Raw genomic sequence first — 25000 nt, 5'->3', positions numbered from 1 at the left:
GAATCAAAACGCAACGAACTGAAATTTGTCATAAAGATAGCTTTTTCGTTTCTTGCGCTAATATTAAATTGGAAATATTTCTATTGTAATTTGAACATAAGAGCGAGCCCTTCGTCCGCATATTTGGTCCTTGGTCCGCGAATCATGTAAGCAGCCAAAAAAAAAAAAAAACCTGTGCATCCTGATAATTTCTGTATCACATGAAAATTTATTTCTTTTTTATTATTCTTGATATATCTCAGCTACAGCCGTATTCGATGTCGTTGTGAGTATAGAATCTGCTTTTATTTTGAGTGTACCGTCCCCCAACACAAGCTCCATTTCATGATAAGGCCGTGTAGGTATTATAGACATACAAAAAAAGGTAACCCGTTCTTAACCCTTTCACCGCCAAGAATGCAAATTGGCACTTATAGATTTTACTCTGTCTAACGCCTGTCTAATAATCAGGAAATGATTGGACAGATTTGTTTTTCGTGGTACTGTAGTTAACGAGGAAATATAACAGGGAGAGGACAAAATGCGGAGCCCTAATCCAAGGGTAACCTATGGAGTACCCAAATGGAGTACCCTAAAAAACTATTTCGAATGAGTGCTGTTGATCAACATGTAAGCAGCATCTCAAATAGTGCTTACTTAAGCCTTAACACCCATTTTAAACAGCATTGTTCAACAGTATTTCAGTCTAAGCACCCATTTTAAAAAGGTTAGCTTACATGAAGTAATTGGCCATCACAACACTAATTGAAAGCTAACCTTTTTCAAATGGGTGCTCCATGGATTAGGGCTCCGCGCTTTATCCTCTCCCAATATAACATCATGTTTGGATAAGTACTGGACCGAGGACACCATAGTGTACCCTTCTACATTTAGTGTCGATGCTTGATAAGAGAAAGAAATACAAGGCCCAGCCTTCAACCGACACACTTTTCGACCGTTTGCTTTTGTTATGGAAATTCACATTGCTTACCACAGTGATTTGATTGCGTGAATTTCGGCTTTGGCAGGACATATATGCATATTGTTCCACGGCACGCAATGTCTGTCGGTTGAAGGTGGGCATTTAGAGGGCCTGTGTCACGACATTGCACGCTTCCAATTTCTTTAGTGTTAACAATTACTCACTTCAACTTGCTACGGAACTTTTGTTTGTGCTGTTTTGTTCGAATCTCCCCTCAATGTTTTAAGTTGTTTGATTTTTGTTTTTCTTCCAGTCACTGAATTTCGTGACACACCCCCCTTGTAGCTTAGTCTGAGCTTATCTCAAACCATATATGTAACAAATGCACTTATTTATTAATTTTTTTTGTTTTTTCTCCGATTTTTGGATGTTCTTGTGTCTTTCCTCTTTCTTTTTCTTTTCTGTTCTGCACTGGTCCTCTCGTTGTCACCCTTGTCGCTTTCATCATCATCCTCATCGTTTCCTTCTACCTCTCCGTGTGCCTTTTTTTCTTCTATTTTTTTTTATAAAAGAGATCGGAATACGGTACATTGTTATTTTCATCTCCATTAACTTTTCAAAGGTCTTATTAAACATTATCGCCCAGATGGGGTCCAGTTGGAGTTTGGATATTTCGAAAAGGTTGATTACTAACATTGAGGATGACCTCAAAAGAGATCAACGGTAAATTTCACCTGGTATTTTCAGTCCCTTAAAAAACAATGGTACTGCAACAGGATCACATTGGGTATCCCAGTGATTATACTTAAACTATATACAAAGGACTGACACTTTAGGACATGCATGTCGAAAAAAAAATACTCGCTTACATTTAGGGGAAGTTTCTATGAAAGAAGGAAAATTATCACCATCAAAAATATTAAGAAGTCTGTGCAGAGCTTAGAGATGTTCTTACCTTGCAATGTTTCAGAGAGTTCTTCATCTCGGTTACTTTCAAAGTTTCCCTTGAATGACACCTGCAACGAAACATAGGTGGAGGGAAGTATGCTACTCATAGGGCCATCAAGACTTAATAAGTAGCATACTTCCCTCAAAAGATATGAGGAATATGTAGACTAGTTGGTTTTGAAAAGTATTGACAATAATTACTTTTACTGTGTGATGCAAAACCACTTCTCAAGGAAAATTTTTATGTTTTATGTATTTGTTGTTAAGATAATTATATGAAACTTTGACCACTGAACATATGTGTGGATTGCCACGGTTGTGGCATAGCATTTCATACAGAATGGCAATTCATTTTGGACGGTTTTTTGAACACTCTTATCAATTATTGACTTGCTTGTTGTGAAGTAATTTAAATGATTTCTATGAAGAGTTAGTCATTCAGCATTACACTCACTTCGTAAGAACCTGGTCACAAAGGCCCTGGCTCACGAAGAGCCTGGTCACAGAGGTCCTGGCTCAATTAGGAAACGAGTCATCGAAAAGGTTACATTCCTAAGAACCTGGTCACAAAGGCCCTGGCTCACGAAGAGCCTGGTCACAGAGGTCCTGGCTCAATTAGGAAACGAGTCATTGAAAAGGTTACATTCCTAAGAACCTGGTCACAAAGGTCCCGGCTCACGCAGAGCCTGGTCACAGAGGCCCTGGCTCAATTAGGAACCGAGTCATCAAAAAGGTTACATTCCTAAGAACCTGGTCACAAAGGTCCTGGCTCACGAAGAGCCTGGTCGCAGAGGCCCTGGCTCCATTAGGAACAGAGTCGTTGAAAAGGTTACTTTCCTAAGAACCTGGTCACAAAGGTCCTGGCTCACGCAGAGCCTGGTCACAGAGGCCCTGGCTCAATTAGGAACCGAGTCATCAAAAAAGTTACATTCCTAAGAACCTGGTCACAAAGTTCCTGGCTCACGCAGAGCCTGGTCACAGAGGCCCTGGCTCAATTAGGAACCGAGTCATCCAAAAAATTACATTCCTAAGAACCTGGTCACAAAGGTCCTGGCTCACAAAGAGCCTGGACACAGAGGCCCTGGCTCGATTAGGAACAGAGTCGTTGAAAAGGTTACATTCCTAAGAACCTGGTCACAAAGGTCCAGGCTCACGAAGAGCCTGGTCGCAGAGGCCCTGGTTCCATTAGGAACCGAGTTATCGAAAAGGTTACATTCCTTTGAACTTATGCATCTCTCTCGCATTGAGCCATATTCTGTATTTTCCTAAACCCTAACCCTGTACAGAACCCGTGTGGATATCTTCTGTAATTCATTATTAATATTTATATTAATAACATAATGTCAAAGTGGTAATATGATCAAATTTTTACACCTTTTTGAGTGTATCGCATAGAATTCCATGAAAGAACAAAAACACCATTTACTGTTTGCAAACATCTTCATTAGTTCCGGAGATATTTAATTTTGAAAAATGGGTAAAATATGCAAATGAGATGACTGATGAGGTTATACACTCGAATAATTTGCAGCGCGGACCATTGAAACTTGGTAGTCTAATATTTCTACAGGAAACACACCTATGGCTATGAAAAATTGTTCCCAATGGCAACTCACTCTTTTTCAGTCCCCACCCACTTGATTTCAATATGTTTTTTATATTCAGCTTGAAAAATGTTAAACAAGGCCACAAACTCGAGCTAACGTATTTATATGCTTGCTGGATCATAGATATGAAATGAAGTGCTGTTAGCAAATATCAAAATGGAACACCAAAGGTGGCCAGAAAAGCTTTTAATATGGGGGAGGTCTGGAACCCAGTATGATTCCATGGTAACAGAACTGTTAAGCTCATATTGTGGAGAACATTTAGTGGAATCTTATTGGAAAAAATCCAAAATTTCTGATACAAATTTGCTGGGATAGACCACTTGACTACTTGTTTATGTTTCGAAATGGCTTAGATAGGAAAGATGCGATTTTCGTCATAATATAATACCACTTCAATATTCATTACATTTCAACCTTTTCCTCTTTGGCTCTTGTTGCAGTAGATAACTTTTGGGGAAATTTTGAAAACGTCAGCATGTGACTAAGATTTTAAACAGAGACACCCTTGAAGCTGACTTGTAACTTTTCTTAGATTGTTACTGAACACCTACTGTTGTTTGTAGCAAATGACTCATTTCCTCAGTACTCTAAAATAAAATAAAATAAAATAAACAACCATCACCATCAGGTATCATTATAGTTGTAATTGTAACTCAGTGTGATTAAAGCAAAGAATTTGATGACTTTAGTTACACTGTAAACTGAAAAACAATTATCATAATTATATGATGTAGTAGTCTTGAATTTTGACCACCGGCCCATTGGCTTAGTTTGTTGAAAAAATGGGCCTCCATGCAGGACTCCATCCACACCAAAACTGGGGGTCTTTCAGTACATGAGAAGAAAGTGCTGCCTTTGTGATGATATCTAATCTTCTCTCATAAGTACTTTTAAGTCAGTTGCCAGATTGGTGACATCATCAGTGGTTCAGCTTGATGATGGAACACAAAAACAGAAAACAATGTATATCTGAAATTGTAACAGCGATGATTATTCAACTTTGGCATGAGTAATAACCCTTGAGAAAGGTGCAAAATGCTGCAGAGTATCACGTAGCCATGGCAACACTTTTGGTTCCAGTCCCTTTCGCTGACTATCTTAGTGCCACTTACCCTTTCTGCTAAGTCCAGGACTTCATCCTGTTCTAGTGAATCAGAGTGCCTCACCACGTCCTTACCTCTCTGTAATGTGAAGTGGAGAGGCACATCATCCTGAGAACCAACCCAGTCATAGACTTCCTGTTTTTTTATGAATAAAAAATAAGAACTATTTTAAAAATAATAATTAACATAGTATGTCGATGATTTCATTAAGTGTACGTTTCTATTTTGTATAACAGCAATAATAATAATAATAATAATAATAATAATAATAATAATACTTTTCAATGTAGCCAGAAATAATAATAATAGTGGTACAAACACCAAAGAGAGAATAGAACAGAGAATAGAACATGTAAGAAAGGAAAGTGTCATCACCATGGCGGTTGCCACCATTCCCATGTTATTATCATTCTGTACAGTTATACATGTTTACCTGAAAAAAGGCCTTTTTTGAAAAAAGCCTTGCCATCTTTTTTCCGCCATTAAAACGGATAACGATTTTAATACCATTTTGTAAACAGTCGTCTGGTTCGGGACAAACTCTGCTTTTGCGGAAGCCCTTAATCTGTTACAAAGCAAAAACATTACCTTTTTAAAAGACAGAAGAAGCCGTCATGTATTAAATAGTATACTTTACATTATAAATAAAATTTGAGTTTGTGAACAAAGAAAGGTAAGCACATCAGCTAGACAAAGTCATAAACAATAAGTAATAATCTGTATAGTTATGTTATGAAAGCAGTTAGGGTATAATATTGTTGCCCTACCAAAGATTTCAGTTCTCCTTTACCACTGTTGCTGGTGATGGTGGAGGTGCATTTGGCAGTGCTGGCTGTGCTGCTGCTGGCTGTTGTCCAGAAGGGTGTGTGCATACTGCTACTGCTGCTAGTGGTGCTGCAAGTTTTGCGTGCTGCTGTCAATGCCACCTTCAAAGTAGTTATTGGACATTAACAAGATTTTTTAATGTTTTGAAATACATTTAACTAATGCGGCAACAAACTTCTTGAGTTTTTTCTGGAGTAATAATGATAACGGTAATGATGATAATGATAATAATGATAATGAGAAGAAGAAGAAGAAGAAGAATAACCATATTATTATCATTAATTTTGCATACCTGGAATTGCAAATCTTGTTCATTGCGAACCTGCCTCCATTCTTCTAACCTTTTCCTATTATAAGACAAAACTATTAGTCTAGTAAGTTGTAAGTTCTTTACTTTGTATATCTTCCAGTAACTTTTTTTTTTTATGACTCAAAACAGATTATTTATCATTCTCCTACCGTTCGTCTTTTACAGCATTGCTCAAGTCTTGAGCCATTGTAAAGGACTCAACAAATCGTTCCTCTTGTAAGTCGGCCTCTGAAATTTCAGGTGTAATTGACACATTCAGTTGCTACAGTTACATTCAACAGTCTAGAGTAATCATAGAAGGGTTGAAAAAGTCTGTCACCTTCTGAAGTCAAAGTTTTGATTCTCTGTAAATTTCCTTCACTTGACGAGATTCAATAGCCCTCAATATGAAATCAGTTACTAACCATTAAATATTTCCACGCATTGTGGCATATTCCGGCTGTGGCATGGTGCCAGCACAAGCACGGTAGATTCAGCAGTTTTCAAGCCGTATTTCAGTTTTGCTGAAATTTGAAAATCAAATGAGACGAGATTTAACCTTTTTAATTATCTGAAACATTTTAATTAAAGTGTACTTCTTTCTCTGTCTGTTTTCACAGAACAATAACAAACTGAACCTGGAGGTGCAATGTGTACCTTTCTCTGATTCTGCACCCTTGTGTTCTGCTATCCACAAGTAACAGTTCCTTGAAACCTTGTTCAGCAGACTGAAAGCACATAAAACAAAGTTAAGGTAAATTAAAGATAGATTTAATGCTACATTAGTGTGTGACGTGTTCACACTTATGTATTAATTTCAACACCTCACCCTTACAAGGGGTTACAGCACAACTTGCCTAACAACAGCCCATGCAACGGTGCTTAACTTACAACTGTGTGAACTTTGCAAGGAGGCATTAACTGTCAGTCAGATTCACACATCCTGAATGGCGGACCATTTTTTAAAAAACTTTGTTAGGTGGCCACAGTAAGGTGCGTTGCACTGTAATAATATTTGTAACCCATGTTCCTTATTGTTAGAAACTAAAAGATGTGCATAAGCCACTTTGATGTGCTTGTTGTTTTTAATTTACAAGTATTGTGTTTTGTGGGTTTTAGTCTTTTCTTTGTATGTGTCTAGTTAAATTTTTGTCTCATGAATATTTAAGCTAAATAAGTCACTTAATCAACCACATTTTATGAAATAGCAACACAATAAGAGGAATCAGTAATTCCCACCTAACCAATTTTCTCTTGCTGGGAATAGGGCAGTCAAAGGACAAGAGCACAGCCACCATAATCATCATGTCCTCTGTACCCTGCCAAGTGAACTAAAAAGAAAAGAGGAAAACCAAAGAAGACACATGCACTGTTACAGTATCAACTTAAGATCTCAAAATGCTATTATGCATTCAGTGATTTGCAACTTACCTCTTCAAATGTATTTGTTAGGAATGGAAGAGTTGCATTTTCGCCTCCCTCTTCCAAGGCTTCAATGCACTTTAGGACTTCAGTTGTCCTACTCAAAACATTCTCATCTGCACAAAGGTGATGTGTAAAAAAGAAGGCAGATTAGCAGTAAATCGAATGCTATTTGTTGACTTTTGGTTGGTAAAAGCCACAAATAGGCCACTTGCACTAAGAGGTCACGTGACCAATGCTTCCCTTAAACAGTGAATTGTAATCTTGCAGTTGCCAAAAATTGACAGAACACATAAAAATTATCTTACACGCGAAATTTGAGAGGAAACGCTTTTAAGGGAGATATTTTATGGTACTTTGATTTTTCAACAAAGTAGCATGATTTGTCTTGGCCGCCATGTTGGAGGGCATACTCTTGCCCTCCAACATGGCGGCCAAAACTACTTTTTGCTTGTATCTTGTTAAATGTTGGATAGTTGAGTTCAGATGTGCCATAAACGTTACCCAATCATCTTTTCAACATTTTCCTTGAAGTTCAAGTGCAAAATTTGTGTCAGAAAGCGGTAATTCATAATTTTAAAAAAATCAAGTTTGGGTCACGTGACCAGCTACGGACTTTCTCATTTTAAGCAAATGGTGCGGGTTTGAAAAACCAAATCACTATTATTTTGTTTAAGAGATGACCCACTAATAGTGTTTCGAAGGCAAAATCATGAAACTTTCATTTTCTTAAAAACGATGTCACATGACCTCTTAGTGCAAGTAGCGTATTACTGGTATCACTGAGCATACCTGTGACAACTCCTGCCGTAGAAAAATCGTCATTAACATATCCGTCTGAAATGTCAAGGTAAATGTGTTCAGTAAAGAACCTATACTTTCTTTTGGTCCATGCATCAGGAACATACACCTGTTACTATTCCATGATAACAGATAATAGGGAAGAAAATTGATGGCTGACTAACTATGTTTGTTCATTTCATTTTTTTTTTTTCTGTTTTGGTTGCTGCTTAAAGGACACCATTATCAACCCATTGACACCTGGAAAAGACTTGATTTATTTTCTTCTGTCTATATCCTAGGGTGTTTGAGGTGTCAATAGGTTAACATCTTACATTTCACTTTAAGAACACAACTGACTATAAATTGAATGCACTTACAAAGACTTCGTTCTTGAGCTTCACCCCTAAGTGCTACACAAAAGAAGATATGAGGCAAGTTAAGGAAGTGCAACAAGAACAAAGTTTAAAAGCTTAAACATAACCTGTTTAGCTCACAAACAGTTATTTTTATTTTCTACATATCGATCACTCATCACGTATTTTGCATTATTTCTTTGGGTTTGGACAGTGCTATTGCTTTATTGAATGGTAATGTTGCAAGTTAATATTAGTTAGTACCAAAACCCAATCTAACTTTCAAATAGAATATTGGATCAATAAGCCTTTTTCTTAAGCCTGGTTTTCACAAGCGACGCAAGCACAAGCACAGTTGCAAGCATAAGTAGGTTATGCTAGGAGGAAACTAAAGTCAACATAAACATAACTTTTCATCAAAGCCAGCCATGGCCTCCACCATTTTTTCTTAATGCTTAGAAGCTGCAGCGAATCTAGAACTAGTGCTTTTAAGATAAACTTACTACTTACATTCAGTGTCATCATCCCCTGAGTCAGATGATATTGATAAAGTTCTGCTGGTATACATATGTTGATCCGGCTCTGGCAAAAGAGGCAAACCAACCTTTGAGTAAAACCTAAGAATGTTGGGTTAAAGTAGTTCAAGTTTAAGGAGAGAGTCTTGACCTTTCAATAAATTATTGCAATATTAGTTTTCCCAACTCACCATCTTGACTTACGTCTGAATCTGGGATCTCATCTGTGGATATGAAACTTCATTTGATTAATGTTTATTACAAGGGAGAGACTGACATGCATGACAAATTCACACATACAACATAAAGAACAGTAATAAAACACATACAAAATAAGCAATAAAGATTACACTAATGCATACCAAATGTCACACCACCAGCACTTGCCATGGCTGTAAGATATTGTCGTGTGGAAGCTGAAACAAGAGTTGTTTTCACATTCTAATCACTTTGACAAATAAAAGGGTGCTATTCTGATATAAAGTAATTTGAAGTCAGGATATTTTGTTGTCTAGGGTCTTCAACAGGCGTGACCATAGTTGTCATAGAAGTCCTTTTCAATGCTACCCGTGTGTGTGAATACAAAGGGGTGCACTTATTAATAATATACTGAAGTTTAGTCAGGTGAGAGACAGTGGAGAAAGTAAAGTCTACAAGTTAAAAAATAAAATTAACCTGGGGGGGGGGGGGGGACGGGGGAAAACATCTAGAGAGATAACATTATACATCTGTAATGGTCACGGTAGGTACAGCAAAAATCCCAGATAAAGCAGAGGAATCCTGGAAACAACTTTTTTGTTGGAGAATGAATAGGAACAGTACTTTTTTATAACAATAACAAAATTAACAGCGTTAATGGGAACAATGGTCATCAACAACAAGTAACAGGTAGCATAAACAAAGAAGCGACCACTGAGAAGGGGGTTCTCCCCTATTGATTGGGGTTGCTGGCAAGTAAAATTTGTTATATTTGTAAAAAAAAGCACAATGGAATTCAAAGACTTTTAACATATTGTAAGGAAGAAAATATGCAACAAATATCTAATTGAAAAAATTAAAATATCAAAATAAAAGTCGTTTAACTACTCCATTCTATAACAAGTAATAGCTTAATTTACATGGAAATAGTAGGGCAACTATTTGCAGTTACCTCCATTTCTTGGCAGTGAGGTTAAATCCTGTGGCGTGGATGTGGAGGGAAGAACAACAGTGACTGGAGATGACGAGGATGCTTGTGTGGCTGGTGGTACAGATAGGGATGCTGATGTGGATGAGGGTGATGATATGGATGAGTGTGTGGCAAGGGGTATAGAGGAAGATGTAGATGTGGATGACTGTGTAACTTGGGGTGTGGATGAGGTTGCAGGTGTGGATGATGGTGTACCGGGGGGTGCAAACGAGGATGTAGATGAAGTTGTTCCTGTTGAGGTGGCAGCTATGAATAAAGGATGAGAAGAAAAATAGAAAAAAAGCTCAATACCTACTGATGTTACATGCAAAATTAATGCAAATAAAGTGTCACCACATTAAACATGCACAATACCCCTCCTTATGAGACTGACAACACTGACCGACTGATATCTTTCCAAGCAGGGTTTTGTGGAGGACACAGGTCACTCATTACAAAACCCTTAATAATGCTAACTTTAGGCCTTGTTAAGCCTAAAAATGATGTTTAGGCCTAATGTTAGCTAATTTGAAAGCTTGGGTTGCTTTAGTATAGTTGAAGCAAGGACCTGTAATGAGTCACCTGTAACCTGCAAAAAAGCCTGCCGTCAATTTTCTTTATTGGAGTATACTCTAGATTATTTCGCTCAGACCCAATGAATATTTTTTGTCAAATATTTAAAACTGAAAACAGTAGCCACTTTAGGAGATTGCTTCAGTACAGTACAGTACAGTACAGTGCCAAAACATATTATGCAATCCTCAACCAAGAATATTGTATTTACTAAAACATGGATTGACCTACAATGACCTACAATGAGCTACAATGTAGCTCAAAAATAACCTACAATGAGATACAATGATCTAAAATGGCCAACTGAAATGACTTACAAGCAAAGAGAAATAAAAAAGGGGATTGAGTTGAAGAGTTTGGTATGCGGAAAACATCCATTGTGCATTGTCACCAGTTATTAGCTAATTTAAGCTTATAATGTACCTCTAGGCAAGTCATTGTATCTCCTTGTAGATCACTGTAGATCAATGTTGGTCATTGTAGCTCATTGCAGCACCTTGTACATGTAGGTAATTACTTGTTCTAGTAACTACGCCAAGAATATATGTTCTCCATACCTCTCTAATAACCAGAAAATCATACTTTTAAGTCTGTTTTAATAAAAGCTAATGCATACCTGGGTTCGGTATGAAAAGGAAGATCTTTTTTTTCCTGGAGCCCCCAAAAAGATCCATTATGTGGGCACCACTTTGAAGCCCAGTGGCAACATTCTGCATGGCATGCCCTCTCTCATAGGATGCAATGAATTCTAGCCTGGCAGTTTAAAATGTTGAGAACACAGTCAATTCACTAATCCCAACCAGTCTTGTGTGATTGCTCAAATTGGCACTGAATATATATGGGGTGTCTTGAAAACAAAGACCCTTAAGACCCTACACTGTAACACTTGAAAACGAAGAAATCAACCCAAAACCCTCAGTTTGGGTACTAGCCCCAAAGTTGGTTTTTAGGCCTAGGTTTCTAGCCACATTTCTGGTTTTGGATTTTTTAACTTCGTCTTCTATTGTTTAGATACTAGACAAATTACGAAGAGAATTAAATCTCGGCAAATAACCCATTAGAGAATGGCACTATTTTATAGAAATTGAGGCGTACATGTGATTTAATTTACGACTTTTAAATATTTCTCCAAAATGGTTTTATTTGGGACTGTGAGGAATAAATTCTTTACCAATGCAATGTATAATGTATCCATTTCCGAATAGGCCTTATCAAGGTTTTTACCGCCATTTTGACGGGTAGGCAAAGCGTAGAGAATTGATAGTGTTTATATGGGGATCCGATGTCAAATAATGTTAAACGCTAGTTCTAAAAAGTTCTAAAAAGAATATGAATCGCGAACTTAAGGTAAAGGGTGAAGGATTATAGAGACCGATTTTTACGGACTAGCCTTCATGAAAAAGCTGCGAGGTAGCGTTTTCCACTTTTTCAATAGACCCTTTTCATAAATGGCTGCCAATTTAAAATTCTTTTGTATGCATTTAAATTAGCCTGACTAAACTCGTTTGGGAGTAAAAATTCTTTTGAATTATCAACTCAAAAACGAGGTTAGTCAGGCTAATTTTAATACTTACAAAAGAATTTATAATTGGCAGCCATTTATGAAAAGGGTCTATACATTTGTCTGTAATTGTTACAGAAAATTCGCGGGAAGAATTACGGACAAATATATGGAAAAATTGAAAACGCTTCCGGGCATCTTCTGTGAAAGGGTAGTTCCTAAAAAATAATTTAGTCTGTATAATCTTTTTCCCTGGACCTTCAGTTATCAATTCATAAATTTTTCACAACTAACGTTTAACGAAAATTATTTGTAAACACTAAAAATTCTTTCCGCTTTGCCTCCCCGTCAAAATGGCGGAGTGGAGCTACAGTAGATGTCACTCATTATTTTGTCCGCAAGATTTTGTGAACAATTTTATGCTAATCCGCTGACCAGTACATGGGGCTCGCGCAGCTTGCCTATCTACAGTAACCGTTGGAAAATCATGTTTTGATTAAGAAACAAAGTACATGTACACCCTTCAAAAGCTTTGTGTTTATACTTTGTTATTGATATATGAGGATGTAACATAGCGGCTATCGATTAATTCTGAAAAAACGAAAAATGAATGAAGTGAATTAAATTTCAAAGACGTGTGAGAGACAGGAAGACCACACTTCGCTACGCATCGTGGATTTTGGGAATTATCTGTGTCGAGTTTTCCACAAAATAATCGATATTTAAAAGAAATCGTGTTTTGTTGGAACATGAATTGTTTCATCTCCGGCGAAATTTTCGTATGTAGCCCACGTGTTCAAGATAAACCCGATTGGGAATGGGGATAGCATAAAGGCCGGTCAACGGACAATGTCTGGACTGATTTGGGAGTTGACCGGGCAACCTTTTTTCTTGCCGGTAATGTTGACCGATCGCAATTGATCGTTTTGAAAATGAAATAAATTAAAAATTCCATGCAGTTCAGTTGTTTCAGTTGTAGCAAGTCGCTGTGTATTGTCATTTGCGGAACTTTGATCTGAAAATCCTGGGTGAAATGCTACAAGAACCGTTGTTGACAATGAGTGCTTTTAAGTGCTATAAGCTCTAGGCAACAACTTTTTTGGAAAATATGTAACGCCAGTTCTGGTTCATGTTCCCTGCTAGCAGAGGCTCTTTTCCTGGTGTTCGCTGAATGGGCCCCTGTATTAAGAGTTATTTATTTTATATAATTTGACAAGACAGAAGCGGTACGTGACCGAGCTAAAATGCATTTGGCCGGTCATCGTGTCATGCCCGGGGACTGTCCGGAAATCATTTCGAGCTCTGGGATCATTACCATTTAGATTGGGATTGTCTGAACCGCCGCTGAAAACTTTCCCTACCGTTTTCTTTCTCTGTAGTGACCTTTTTGTTTCATTTTTTCTAATAGAGTGAGGTAACTTTTACAGAATGCCTTTCGTGCGAGCGACGTTACCGATTTCAATTTATTTTTCGAGCTATCTTAATACATCGAAAACTGGTAACATACATGAAACTCACCCAGTAAGGTCTTTTCCTGCCAGAGATGGAAAGACTTGGACAAGGATGTCACCCATCTGAGAGGCGGTGGTATTTTTGGTGAAGGAGATGTCCATAACCCGCCTGGCATTTGTTAGCCTACTCATTTCGGCGTTGTTCGGGACCGCTCTTCGTCTTTTGTCCAAAAAAACAACAGTCCTTTGGAACGCACGATTACTAAAACTCATTTTGCCTGCTAGACTACAAACACAACACAGCTTTTATCTCTAAACCCTTTTGTTAAGACGAATGCGTTGCATCTAATAAAATTTCCACGCGTGCAGTCAATTGTTTCAAGCGCACCCAAGTGACGTGAAAACTGATGCCATCAATATCACTTACACGATAACGACGTTTATTTTAGCTGAATCATTGACCAGTCCTCCGGTGCAGGCGAATTTTTTCCTCTTGTTTTCCTTCTTTTTGTTTGTTTTTTGTTTTTTTTTTTTTTTTGTTTTGTTTTTTTGTACTCTTTCATTTTTTAAAGTAAAAATAAAAATCACAAAACGACTTGAGTAGTTCTGTTGATCAGCTTTCAATGGATATCCCGCTGGCTTTACACAGAGAATAATAGATCGATTCATGGGAGCACGTAAGTTTGACATGATGAAACACATGCATCTCTACTGAAGTCCGAGTTTCATGTTATATCACCTTCTTTGCCTGCTTCTCTGTAAGTTATCCCCCTGGTTTTCGCGTCTTCATTGTATTCTACGATGTTTCATTTTAAGTTTTCGTCATCTCCGGATCCGTTACTGAACTGCTGTATCTGGTAAGTTCGAGGTTCATTGCGTACAAATGGTTATGTGTGCAGAAGAAGGAAGTATAGAGGAATTTTCATATCATGTACTCCCTTTCACCGTCTTTTTACCACCTATTTGGATGTTGGGTAGATTTTAACTTTTTTAATATTGAATATTTCCTTTATTTCAAAGCTTATCAACCATGGTTAAGCCCGTAACTCTGGCATGTGGGCACTCCGGTTGTCAGAACTGCCTGACAATGCTGCTAAGCACAGAATCGTCTCCGAAATGCCCACTCTGCAAAAAGAGGTTAAATGATTCCACCACGCTTTATGTCAACGTTGCCCTCAATGACATCACAGCCAAGCTGGATATTCAGTGCACCAACAGTGGCTGCCAGTGGCAAGGGAAGCTTGACAACCACATTGAACATGCAAGCACGTGTGGGAAAATGCCCATTAAATGCCGAAACAGAGGGTGTGGCAAGGTTATGACAAGGGAGAAAATGGCGATACACATTTCTCAATGCGAGAAGCAGGACATCCCCTGCCGAGACTGCGGGAAAAGCGTGACAAGGGACTCTTTGAAAGAGCATATTGATTCGCTGTGCTCGCACAAAAGAATCCCTTGTCCACTTAGCTGCGGAGCAAACTTGCCACGGTATGATATCCTCGATGTAATTTATCTTGTGTTTCATTTTGTATTAAGTGTTGCTTTGGTGACAATGTCCCTGGGAAAAAGCGGCCCTTCGGCTCAGTGGTTTGTTCAGTTTGTTCTAAAGGACTTGTGGTACCAAAAAAAAAAGGAAAAAAAATTAACGGAGTCCGTACACAGGATTTGAAACCGGAGCAGGAAAGTTAAAATACTTATTTGTTATCGACTAACCCTAACCACTAAAGACCTACTGACCAACAAGTTTGCCATTTGGAAGAAAAGATTATTGACTTGTACAGCCAAAACAGCTGACTAGCGGATTAAGGAGTTCATTTTTGCAAATTTGTTTTAAGTACCCATTTCAATAAACTTTTCGTCGGATAAAAATCAAGCGTCAGTTCAAATCTTACCCTGGTTTCCAGAGTTTATTTTCTCGCTTTGATAAGAGCGACAAAAGAGCGAATCACGAAGTGAGTCTCGCTCCTTTCATAGCGAGAAAATAACCTCTGCAATCCGGGGTATTCAAAACTCCTATTTTGAATGGAATATTGCTGGTTTCCGGTGCCAGGCCGGCTTGGGGGAGGGGGGGCGGGGCGAGCAATTTCACAGGTTTGCATAATGCGCCAAACAAAGGTCATTTCACTCTAGCAACATTTACCTTTCTGTAATCTTACCAGTATCCTCAACCTTGAGATATTTTTTCAAATTCCAAAGATTGGACAGAGATATTGAAAACCAGAGTACCAGACTCCTCCAAATGGTTAACCGCGCACACAGAATTCGCCAAAAAAGGCCTAGTAACTAAGCATGTCAGAACAAAGTCAATACTGTTAGTAGCGCAGCTAAAACACTCATTGCAAGAACATGCTACCTAAATTTAATTTATTTCTGTAGAATTTACACCTTAGTTACTAAACTGTATGAACCTATGCTCCAGAACGTGCTAAAATTTGATAATTTTTGATTGTTCCGTTGACAGTGCTCGTTTAAAAAAAGAGGCTCTTTTGTTCCAATTATGCCAAAAAATTATGCTAGCACAATCCGCCAAGTCCTACCTTCAGGCAGGCGAAGTGCTAAAAAACTTCGGGGACTGATGCACGATAACACTTCACTTGAAGCAAATTGACAATTAAGAATAATCCTTCAATTCAGGGAGGAACTTGGTTGACTGTGCACGGTTATTAAAGCGTGCTTGTTTGTCTACGTCAGAGAAGACGGCTTGACTTTGACTTTGAACTTTGACTTTGACTTTGAAGTGGTATTCAGGTATGGTATGGTAGGTATTCAGCAAATTGCAGTCTTCCATTAGAACGGATATACTTGTCTTCGCACAACCACATTAACATTGCCAAGTATCTTTTCTCCATTAGAGATGATTAGTATAAAAATGTAGGAGACACCACTGTCTTGGAACACGAAATGTTCTCTTCCGGTTGCCGTCCGCGTCTCAAAAACGCGCAAGCTTAAGCTCCCTAGTTCGATCTTACGCAGTCGCTTCTCTCGTTTCACCTTGAAAAGCGACGTTTCTCAGTTTCCAATTTTTGTTCATCGTACGCGTGACTTTTCTCGATTTCTACGTGTCCCAAAACATGCCCTACGCTAGCGCTGTCCTTTTCGGTCATCTTGAACAAACAACAGCAAGAAAAACTTCCCTCGGTGAACTACGGTAAATATTCCAACAGTTTTCCTGAACTGCTCCTACATGCGAACGGTAACATAAAATAAAATAAAAAAATGTAACGGAGATAAACCACGGTGAGAAACGTACTTCTCTAAACGGTTTAATTCAAGGAAGTCTAACCCCATTTTCCAAATTTGACATAATAGCAACAAAAAAATACATTGCGTTCATCACCACCTATAGCGCGTAAGAAGTCAACACCCAATTTTATCCAAAATGATTGCCAGTTATGGCAGTTTATAACATACGCCATTCCTCGCTACACATAGCTACTCCTCTAATGTATTCGTGTTTCTTCGTTAACATGTCTCCACCAATGGCAAAGCATAAGCACTTCTTTCCTAGCTCAAAGAACTCACAATTACTTCTTCAATGCTCCCTGGCGAAGGGCTTACGCTGAAAACGTTAGCCACCCAATTTTTCTCCGGTGGAATCCCGATCTTATCAACTCGCCGCAGTAACAAGGCCTCCCAAGAACACCAATCCTTGCATTTATATGGCCTGCCCTGATGCAATAAATATAATTACAGTTACCTAAAACAGCATGTGGTTTTGACAACTATTATTACATTGCCTCTTGCCTCTTGCTCTTGCTATGTCGCAGCGAAAATCCTTTTTCGCTTTTTTCTACCATGCAGTTTTTTTCACATAAATCATTTTAAAAATGAAAATTCAACAGTGTAATAGAATGTCATTCTTTCAAGTAGGGCAAGCAAAACCACTTGGGCCGCGAAAAACTTTTCACATGTGACGTAATTAAGGTGTCATCTGTTTTGCAATAAATATAATTATAGTTACCTAAAACAGCATGTGGTTTTATGGTCACAACTAGTAATTGCATTGCCTCTTGCAGTGCTTCATCCACGGAAATATCACTATGTTTTACTCATCAGTGAAAATCCTTTTTCGCTTTTTTTCTACCATGCAGTTTTTTTTCACATAAATCATTTTAAAAATGAAAATTCAACAGTGTAATAGAATGTCAATCTTTCAAGTAGGGCAAGCAAAACCACTTGGGCCGCGAAAAACTTTTCACATGTGACGTAATTAAGGTGTCATCTGTTTTAGGTAAACGAATTTGCATTTTTAATTTATTTTAAAATTATTTAATACGGTCAGGTCATCCTGAGTGTGTTTTTCCATTGTGAAGCAATTCTGACGAAACCTCAATATAACTTGAAGGTGGCTGGTTAATATGTCGACCCTCTGTTTTCCTGTCAGGATTTTAATCCTTGGGTTATTTTTAAATGTACGTTACGGAGCAAACGCCACAAGCCTGATGCGAAATGAAGGACAATCATTTGCGTTTGCCAACTTTGCGATGAACAGTTTTCACTATTTAAACATTACTCCTTTAATGCAAGTTATGGTAGATGCATTCGAAGAATGCGGACTGAGTTGTCTACAACACAATTATTGTTTCTCTTTCAACGTCGCAGCGTTTAGCGACATAAAAAAGCAAAATACTTTATGCGAACTGTTAGCCAGTGACAAATTCAAGGAATCGCATAACTTTGTGGCCAGCCAGCAGCATCATCACTTCAGCATCACGGTGAGTAACGCAAACGTTCCATTTTTTTTATTAGTTGAAAAGAACAAGCATTGTCATCAGAAAATCCATCTTTTTTCCTCAAAAAGGAAAAAAAAATTAAAATTAAAATTAAAAAAACACGTGACGTACCCCAACTATGTCGGCTCATTTGCATTATTAAGAATAATTTCGGCTTTGACAAAAAAGGCTGGTAATATGTACGAAAATTTCACGATAGCTTGCTCCGCGAAAAAAAGTCATCTTTAAGAATTAAAAATCGCTTTCACGCAGTCCCTGCTGTAAGTTAATTCTGCATGCCAGAGATATATTGATTAAGTGAAAACTCCATTCGAAACGGTCAAGTAACTTAAATTTCTCTGACCGTGATGAAGACCAACATAGGCCAACATTTAGAATTTATTAGACGTCATTATCCTAGGCTTCTCCAATTCACAATGTAAATTTAATAGCGAGTGGGTAATCATAATGACATGTTATTTTTTAAGACTCCTTGCGACAACGAACCTTGTAAGAATGGGGCAACTTGTTTGGCTAAGTACGAGGATAACAGCTACGATTGCGCATGTATAACAGGGTACGCTGGAAACTCTTGCGAAACAGGTATTTTCAAAAATATTATTCATAAATGTATTTTTAAGGAAATCAAGAATTAGAAGGAAGGAGTTAAGATTTTGTTCGATTCAACCAGAATATCAAATTTTCCTTGAGGCATCTGAAATTAACTACATTTGTAACATATAGAGAGCAAAATTACTATTAAAATGCTGATTGCATGAGACGCGATTTGTCATTAGCTTTTTTAATTGCCCCGGCAAAATTAATTTCATTATTATTTTTCATGTCTTTTAGCAGGGCTGCTTTTATTGCTTTGGTGTTGTTGTACAAATATTTAGGGTTAATGTCACTGGTATTTTCGAAAGTTGCAGAAATTGCCCTCGTCGCTAAGGAAATTTCTACAACTTTAGTCAGCAAGCCACACTTTCCTCTTTCCAATTCAATCACTTCAACGTTTTGAACAACCTTTAATTGATAATGAAATAAATTGCAAAATTATTACAAGACTTTGTCAGCAAACGAATAGCGCAACAACGCCCCTCTTCAGTTCACTGGGTCTCGATGAAAATGCTTTTGGTGAAAAGCCAGGTTCTGAGAAAAACAAATTAATGGAAAACATAATTTATTAATCCATGATTCAAATCCCATTTGCTCTTGTTATATAAAAGATTGGCTAGACCTGTGAGACCTCGTTTCCAACTTCATCGAGTCCAACTCTGGCTCACGCAGTCTGTTAAACATTTCACCTTTCCGGAATCACTCATTCTCGTCACCACAGCCTCGGATTAACCCAAGGCTCTGGGAAACTCTAGGCAGGAGGATGGATACATTACCAGAATCTAGTTATTACTTGCCCTGAATCATGTAAAAGCAATCTGGCCTTGTTTCAATTTTCAGAAATCACTTTCCATTGGAAGCTCGATGGGACGGACAAACAAATCAAGTAAGGCCATTTGTATTCTTAATTGAACTTTCTAAAACTATCACCATTAAGTTACCGGTCATGGGTTTGGCTTCCATTTTTCCCGCCTCTTTGAAAGAATTGTTGTTGCTCCCTTTCCTCTTTCTATTATTCTACCCCAGTAAAATTTCTGTTGATGTATTCTTAATGCTGAACGACTCATGAAATGGTAAGTACGGAATTGATGTCTTCATTGAAACACCCTCGCACCTCAACGACGTTTTAAAACTTTTCGAAACTAAATTTGAATGGACGTCAATCAAATGTTTCCATGACAGTAGTCCTGTTCACTTGTCGGCTGTCGAATTCGTCATGGAAACATTTGATTGACGTCCAACCAAATTTACTGGTAACCGCTATAAAATCGCACTAAAGCTTACTGCGATGTTTATTATTCTGCGGAATCTCATCTCTTCAAGCGCCAACGGCCAAACTGCGTTTTGGCTAAAATTATTCAAACTTCCGACGCCAAGCCACAAAGAGCTGACCCGAAACCACGGCTACCGAAATCACTCCTACCAAACAGCATCCTTGGTTCCCACGGTGCATTCATACTATCGACCTCGACGCCGATGGAAACCGATGGGATATGTGCGAAATGTACTGAAGAACCGCGAAAAAGATATCATAATGGTATTCGAGCAGTAAACGAAGCAAAAACTCCAATTCGATTCCGGTCATGTTCGGAAATTTGATTTAATGGGAGTTTAAATTCGGTTTGGCTCTTAGCGCTTGAAGAATTTATACGTCTCTAAGATAGTACGCGCGTTGTGATTGGGTAAATTAGCGGGCCGTATCCTACATGACGGTCCGCTGCAGGGCCAGCTAAATTTCAAATTTCGATAAAACATTCTCTAGTAAGTTTTTCGTGTCGTTTCTGTTTCATAAACTTATAAAACTGTTCGAATCTTGCAAGCAACTATTTTAAACAGCCAAGAAGATTTCATTTTCGGATTTTGACAGGTCCACGGTGGCAGTTGAGCCTCCCACTTGACTAAACTAGTTTTCTTTCCCGCAATTAGCGTAAATCAAGTCAAATAAGACGTTGTACAATGCTGCTAAAGGTATGGGCAGTCAATGAAAAAACTTAATGCTCATACATTATAACAATGAATACATTTGAATCGACATGGCAGAAATTCGACGTTTGAATTGGTACCGCATTTCTGCTGCAAGTTTGATACCGTCAGCCTGTGGAACTTGAGGCAGAAATTCGATAGGTGATTCAGATGTCGCACTTCTTCCGTATCGAACTCAAGTCAATTGACTTCGAAACGGCAGAAGTGCGACGCTTGAATCGGGCCTCAACCAGTGGTTACATTGTACAGTAAAGACTTATAAGAAGTCATTAACTTGTCAGTAACATGTACCATAATAGATGAGAATATGACTCTCAAGTGTTCTTTCAAGGTTAAGAAAAGTAATGATCTTAAATTTCTTCTCTATGAAGCGGTGATTTTCTTAAGTCTTTTTATTGAGGAACTCTGTAGCCAGGATTGAGGTTGCACTGTAGAAAATAAACGCTAGATATGGCTTTTCCTGTTTCAGAACCCTTTTAGAAAATTCGCATTCCTCTTTTGCCTGGTTGCGATGAGTCCTTGAACCCCTCAAATATGGCTGAATGAATTGTCAACAATTATCACTCTCTAATTCTTCTGGAATACCCAATCGTGCAATTTGAATAACACTCTGGATTACTTGTCATCTCATTTACGCTTGACATCTTGATGAACCTTGAATGGTAGTCCATTAGCACAAGACATTTCCTCAATCAGGTAAATTTCACGAGACCTTGTAATTGGTTTGCGTTATTTCTGTGACACTAAGTAAACTTTTCATTTTCTCGGTAGTCTACGTGGAGGTGCAATGTTCATTCAGCAAGATGGCCAAACAGTTTTGTTCTTGAACGGCAACCGCGGAACCTTTGCCGAAACTCCCGCTTTTCCAATCCGCTCCAAAAACTTGACCATTGCCGTGTGGATCAAATTGCTGACCCATTCAAATCAACCGCCCGTTTATGGTGACTGGTCAGCTCCTTTTTCCTTCCGACTCTATGTTGAAAATGGCCCTTTTCACCTGCAAGTTAGAGACGGTAACTGGAGAGATCTTTTAACTCCATCTACAGGTGCAAAGTAAGTCGTTTCAAATTTCTCTTATGCCTATCGATAGAGATAAAACATAAAAAGCAAAGGAAAATGTTGAATTTTAGGAACAACGGAATTGACTAAAGACGTAATTACTTAAAATACATCAATTCATTCTCTGTTGCATTTCCTACTCGTTCTCCAGTCTCCTGTTTCAACTACCATCTCCATCCTTGTGGAGGCAGTGCGGTTCAGTGGTTTGGACGCTTGTCTTGAGATCCGGAGATCCCGGATTCAAGACCCGTCCTGACCGCTGGTTGAATTTGATCCTGATTCAACTTCCCGGCTGCACTTGTAAATAGCTAACTGGTTTACCTGCGGCCAGTTGAGATTCTTTAAAAGTTGTTGTTCTGGCCACAGTTGTTCAAAAGATGGATAGCGCTATTCACCGGATAAATCACTATCCATTGGATACCGTAATCGGTTTTGCCATTACCTATCCACCGGATAGTGATTTATCCGTTGGACAGCGCTATCCATCGTTTGAACAACAGGAGCCAGCCTGGATGTAGATCTGTTGTTTCATTTCTTTCGATTCATTGGCCCTGAAAAGCCCCTTTGGGAAGTGGCCAACAAGTACTAAATATTTATGACTCATTTTTAAGATCAGCGAAGAGGGCACAACCAATTTTAAACCCTCACGCCGGTCCATATTATTCCCAGCCGCTTAAGTTTTATTGATGAAATACTTGAAGCGACTTCCATTCTTTCAAAATCTTGGAATAGCATTTTTTTTTTCAATCCAACGCGATCACCTTTGCGAGTTCCTCACTAATTAAACTATAAAAAATAAAGAAAGTGGAAACCGGTCTCGAATACTAGGGAGCTTAAGCAACGACAACGGCGACGGCAACGAGAACGTCACGAATTTGCATATTTAGTGGTTAAAAACAATAGCTTCGCACGCCCTGCACGTGCGTTTTTCACTTTTGTCCATTTCGTTGCCGTCGTCAGCAAAAGAACAACGTGAAATAGCCAAGTTTTTGGTTTTACGAAGAACGTCAGCACTTGAGGATAAATTTTCATTTTCTCTCCTAAAATGGAGTGCCGTTCCGACTGGTGTCATCTGTTAGGAATTACCAAACCCTTGTCATCTCAAAAACGTTGAAATAGTCACGAAGCGATTAAAATCACGCAAATTTATATTTTGAGATGACGTTCTCGTTGCCGTCGCCGTTGTCGTTGCTTAAGCTCCCTAGTAATGGGGCCAGAACAACGGAAATGGCAACTTGTTCGTCGATTGGGGAACCTAAGGTCAACATCGTAAGGTAGACCCGAAATTCCGATACTTGATTCCAGAAAATATTTATGTTCCATTCTATCCTTTTCCCGGAAGAGTTCCCGAAGTCTTTCGTTGTATGGAAAGCGTCCTTAATTTAATCCTTAATACAAAGAATTAACAGATATTCGTTCGCTGATCTCAAAATTGTTTATTGACAGTGTGGTCCCTATCAATCGATGGAGTCACATTGCTATTACATGGAATCGAGCATATAGAAGAGCGAGATTGTTCATCAACGGAGAGAAGAAACAGGAAATCACGGTAGCACAGGATAGAGATATTGATTTCATGGATTCTGGCCACTCAGTTTACGATATTGGTTTGAAGAGGGACGGCGGCACCGTGGCACATGCATATTTAAGTGATTTGATGGTCTTCTACAGGGAGTTGCAGTTTTCTCCTTCTGAAAATGTGAATGAGATAAAAAATGTAATTTTCCTTACTCATCCACTTCACAATTTTGTCTAATTCTTTTGCTCTGGACTTATGACCACGACGGATTTCTACGGCCAAAGGGATATTTTGCGTGAGTACTTACGAGGAATTTGTTGAACATTATCGAGCGTTGCATTTAGCTTACCCACATGTACATAAACGGACACTTTGATTATAAAGTTGAATTCAATGACAATGATAACGATATCGATATTGATAATAGAGCACACAGTTTGCTGGTTAATTGGGTTGAAATTTATCATGGCAATTTACGAAAAAAAAAAAAATCGGTCACACGAAAAAGTTTGTTAGTAAGAGTACCTTAAGTTTGCCAAGGTAAAAATGTCCAAACAAAAAAAATAATTTGGTTTCACTTTGCATAGGTGACCATTCTCAATCCCATCGTTCAAAAATTCTCATGAAAGACTTGTGATTAGCTATAAAGGTCTGGTTTCGCGGGAAAATCAAACTAAAAATAACTCGTTCTGTAAAAACGCCATACAGTCCACAAATACAATAGACCGGGGTCTGGATGGGGGAAAGGAGGGAGGGTGGAAATGTCATTAGTCAGCTAAAATCTCTTCCATTTGTCAGTTAACTTTTGGGCCATCTGTCAGTTGTCAGTTAACTGGCTGCTAATAATTAACTGGAGACCTGATCAAAAATCATTCCTCTTTGAACCATAAATAAATAAATAAATAAATAAATAAATAAACAAATAAATAAATAAATAAATAGATAAATAAATAACTTAATTAATTAAAATATATTCAATACAAAATCCTTATTTTCTACTATTTTTTCATCACCATCCCAAGGATCTCAATTTAACACAGAGAAATGCTAAATTAACGCCTAATTTTCAACTTGCTCATTGATGACATCAGTCATAGTATCTCTTAGGACCTCAACCAATACACCTTACAAATACTTTCGAAAACGAGCTCGTGCTGGACTTTGCTGGGATTTGGAAATGGAGGTGCTATGCCGTGGTCCTTAAGTTCGAGGTTGTCGTCTTTCGAGTCAGTCTGGTATTCATCCACTTGTGTAGGTCGCTCATCACCAACAGTCACTAAGAAATCGACGAGTCTTCCACGAACGTTAGTTGCGTCGCCATTTAGACGACACTTAAATTAAAACAATTTTCTCTGGTAAGTTTGTCCATTGCAAATGAGGGAAAAAATACGTAATCTAGAACTAGATTAGCAGCGTATGTCACTTGTAATTTAGAACAAAAAAAATTAAAAGCTGAGTGACTGATATCGCACTCAGTTCACTGGCTGATGAGCAATCGCACTTAGCCACTATACTAAAAAACGAAGCTTACTCTAACACTTCATTGAAAGCTAACCGAATAAAAAGGCTTGGTTACTTAGAACGGCATCAACGGGCAAAAATGCCAACGACCGCCCTCAAATATTCGCCACATTTGGGACAAAAAAAGGAAATAAGTGCCGCCTCTAAAC

At 38.3% G+C, this 25000-nt stretch overlaps 3 protein-coding genes and 1 long non-coding RNA gene across 5 annotated transcripts in view; 2 read left to right on the top strand and 2 right to left on the bottom strand.

The window, feature by feature from the left end:
- Positions 1 to 6944, bottom strand: part of LOC138015249 (uncharacterized) — a 7167-nt gene extending 223 nt beyond the window's left edge. Inside the window, exons 1-10 of the mRNA XM_068862217.1 lie at positions 6334 to 6944; positions 6102 to 6200; positions 5847 to 5925; positions 5680 to 5734; positions 5330 to 5488; positions 4996 to 5127; positions 4572 to 4697; positions 4011 to 4046; positions 1857 to 1917; positions 1 to 1454 (exon numbers count right to left, since the gene is read on the bottom strand). The exon at positions 1 to 1454 is cut by the window's left edge and continues 223 nt beyond it. Of these exons, the coding sequence (XP_068718318.1) occupies positions 1297 to 1454; positions 1857 to 1917; positions 4011 to 4046; positions 4572 to 4697; positions 4996 to 5127; positions 5330 to 5488; positions 5680 to 5734; positions 5847 to 5925; positions 6102 to 6129 (834 nt within the window). The 5' untranslated portion in view covers positions 6130 to 6200; positions 6334 to 6944 and the 3' untranslated portion in view covers positions 1 to 1296. The remainder of the gene's footprint in view (positions 1455 to 1856; positions 1918 to 4010; positions 4047 to 4571; positions 4698 to 4995; positions 5128 to 5329; positions 5489 to 5679; positions 5735 to 5846; positions 5926 to 6101; positions 6201 to 6333) is intronic.
- LOC138015251 (uncharacterized) overlaps positions 1 to 9236 on the top strand; it is a 9599-nt gene extending 363 nt beyond the window's left edge. The window contains exons 2-4 of one of the 2 annotated variants that reach the window (XR_011125524.1): positions 5863 to 5913; positions 6297 to 6430; positions 6944 to 9236. This is a non-coding gene — a long non-coding RNA (uncharacterized lncRNA). The remainder of the gene's footprint in view (positions 1 to 5862; positions 5914 to 6296; positions 6431 to 6943) is intronic. The other variant, XR_011125525.1, reaches the window with a different exon arrangement.
- Positions 8207 to 13822, bottom strand: LOC138015250 (uncharacterized). The gene is made up of 6 exons (XM_068862218.1): positions 13510 to 13822; positions 11107 to 11243; positions 9900 to 10184; positions 9112 to 9165; positions 8941 to 8973; positions 8207 to 8816 (listed from the first exon to the last, which is right to left on the bottom strand). Exons 1-6 carry the CDS (start codon positions 13713 to 13715, stop codon positions 8737 to 8739), a joined length of 795 nt encoding a protein of 264 aa, XP_068718319.1. The 5' UTR covers positions 13716 to 13822; the 3' UTR covers positions 8207 to 8736.
- A 3948-nt stretch (positions 13823 to 17770) lies between these two features.
- LOC138016540 (uncharacterized) lies at positions 17771 to 24640 on the top strand. Its single transcript, XM_068863707.1, has 5 exons — positions 17771 to 18157; positions 18643 to 18757; positions 19610 to 19655; positions 21524 to 21805; positions 23258 to 24640. The coding sequence occupies exons 1-5, from the start codon at positions 17801 to 17803 to the stop codon at positions 23565 to 23567; spliced, it is 1110 nt and encodes a 369-aa protein (XP_068719808.1). The 5' UTR covers positions 17771 to 17800; the 3' UTR covers positions 23568 to 24640.
- Positions 24641 to 25000: the final 360 nt, after the last annotated feature.

The sequence above is a fragment of the Montipora capricornis genome, chromosome 9 (genome assembly GCF_036669925.1).
Source record: "Montipora capricornis isolate CH-2021 chromosome 9, ASM3666992v2, whole genome shotgun sequence".
In the NCBI taxonomy this organism is placed as follows: domain Eukaryota; kingdom Metazoa; phylum Cnidaria; class Anthozoa; order Scleractinia; family Acroporidae; genus Montipora; species Montipora capricornis.
The sequence above is the reverse complement of the archived record's forward strand: the minus strand, read 5'-3'. Positions and strand labels throughout refer to the sequence as shown.

Excerpts from the sequence above, each read along its gene's own strand:
- LOC138016540 (XM_068863707.1), top strand. The coding sequence starts at position 17,801 with ATGTCGACCCTCTGTTTTCCTGTCAGGATTTTAATCCTTGGGTTATTT. Across the intron at positions 18,158-18,642 it reads ATCATCACTTCAGCATCACG|ACTCCTTGCGACAACGAACC; the intron begins GTGAGTAACGCA and ends TTATTTTTTAAG. Across the intron at positions 19,656-21,523 it reads GGGACGGACAAACAAATCAA|TCTACGTGGAGGTGCAATGT; the intron begins GTAAGGCCATTT and ends TTTTCTCGGTAG.
- LOC138015250 (XM_068862218.1), bottom strand. The coding sequence starts at position 13,715 with ATGAGTTTTAGTAATCGTGCGTTCCAAAGGACTGTTGTTTTTTTGGAC. Across the intron at positions 11,244-13,509 it reads GCAGGAAAAGACCTTACTGG|GCTAGAATTCATTGCATCCT; the intron begins GTGAGTTTCATG and ends TTAAACTGCCAG. Across the intron at positions 9,166-9,899 it reads CTCACTGCCAAGAAATGGAG|CTTCCACACGACAATATCTT; the intron begins GTAACTGCAAAT and ends CTCTTGTTTCAG.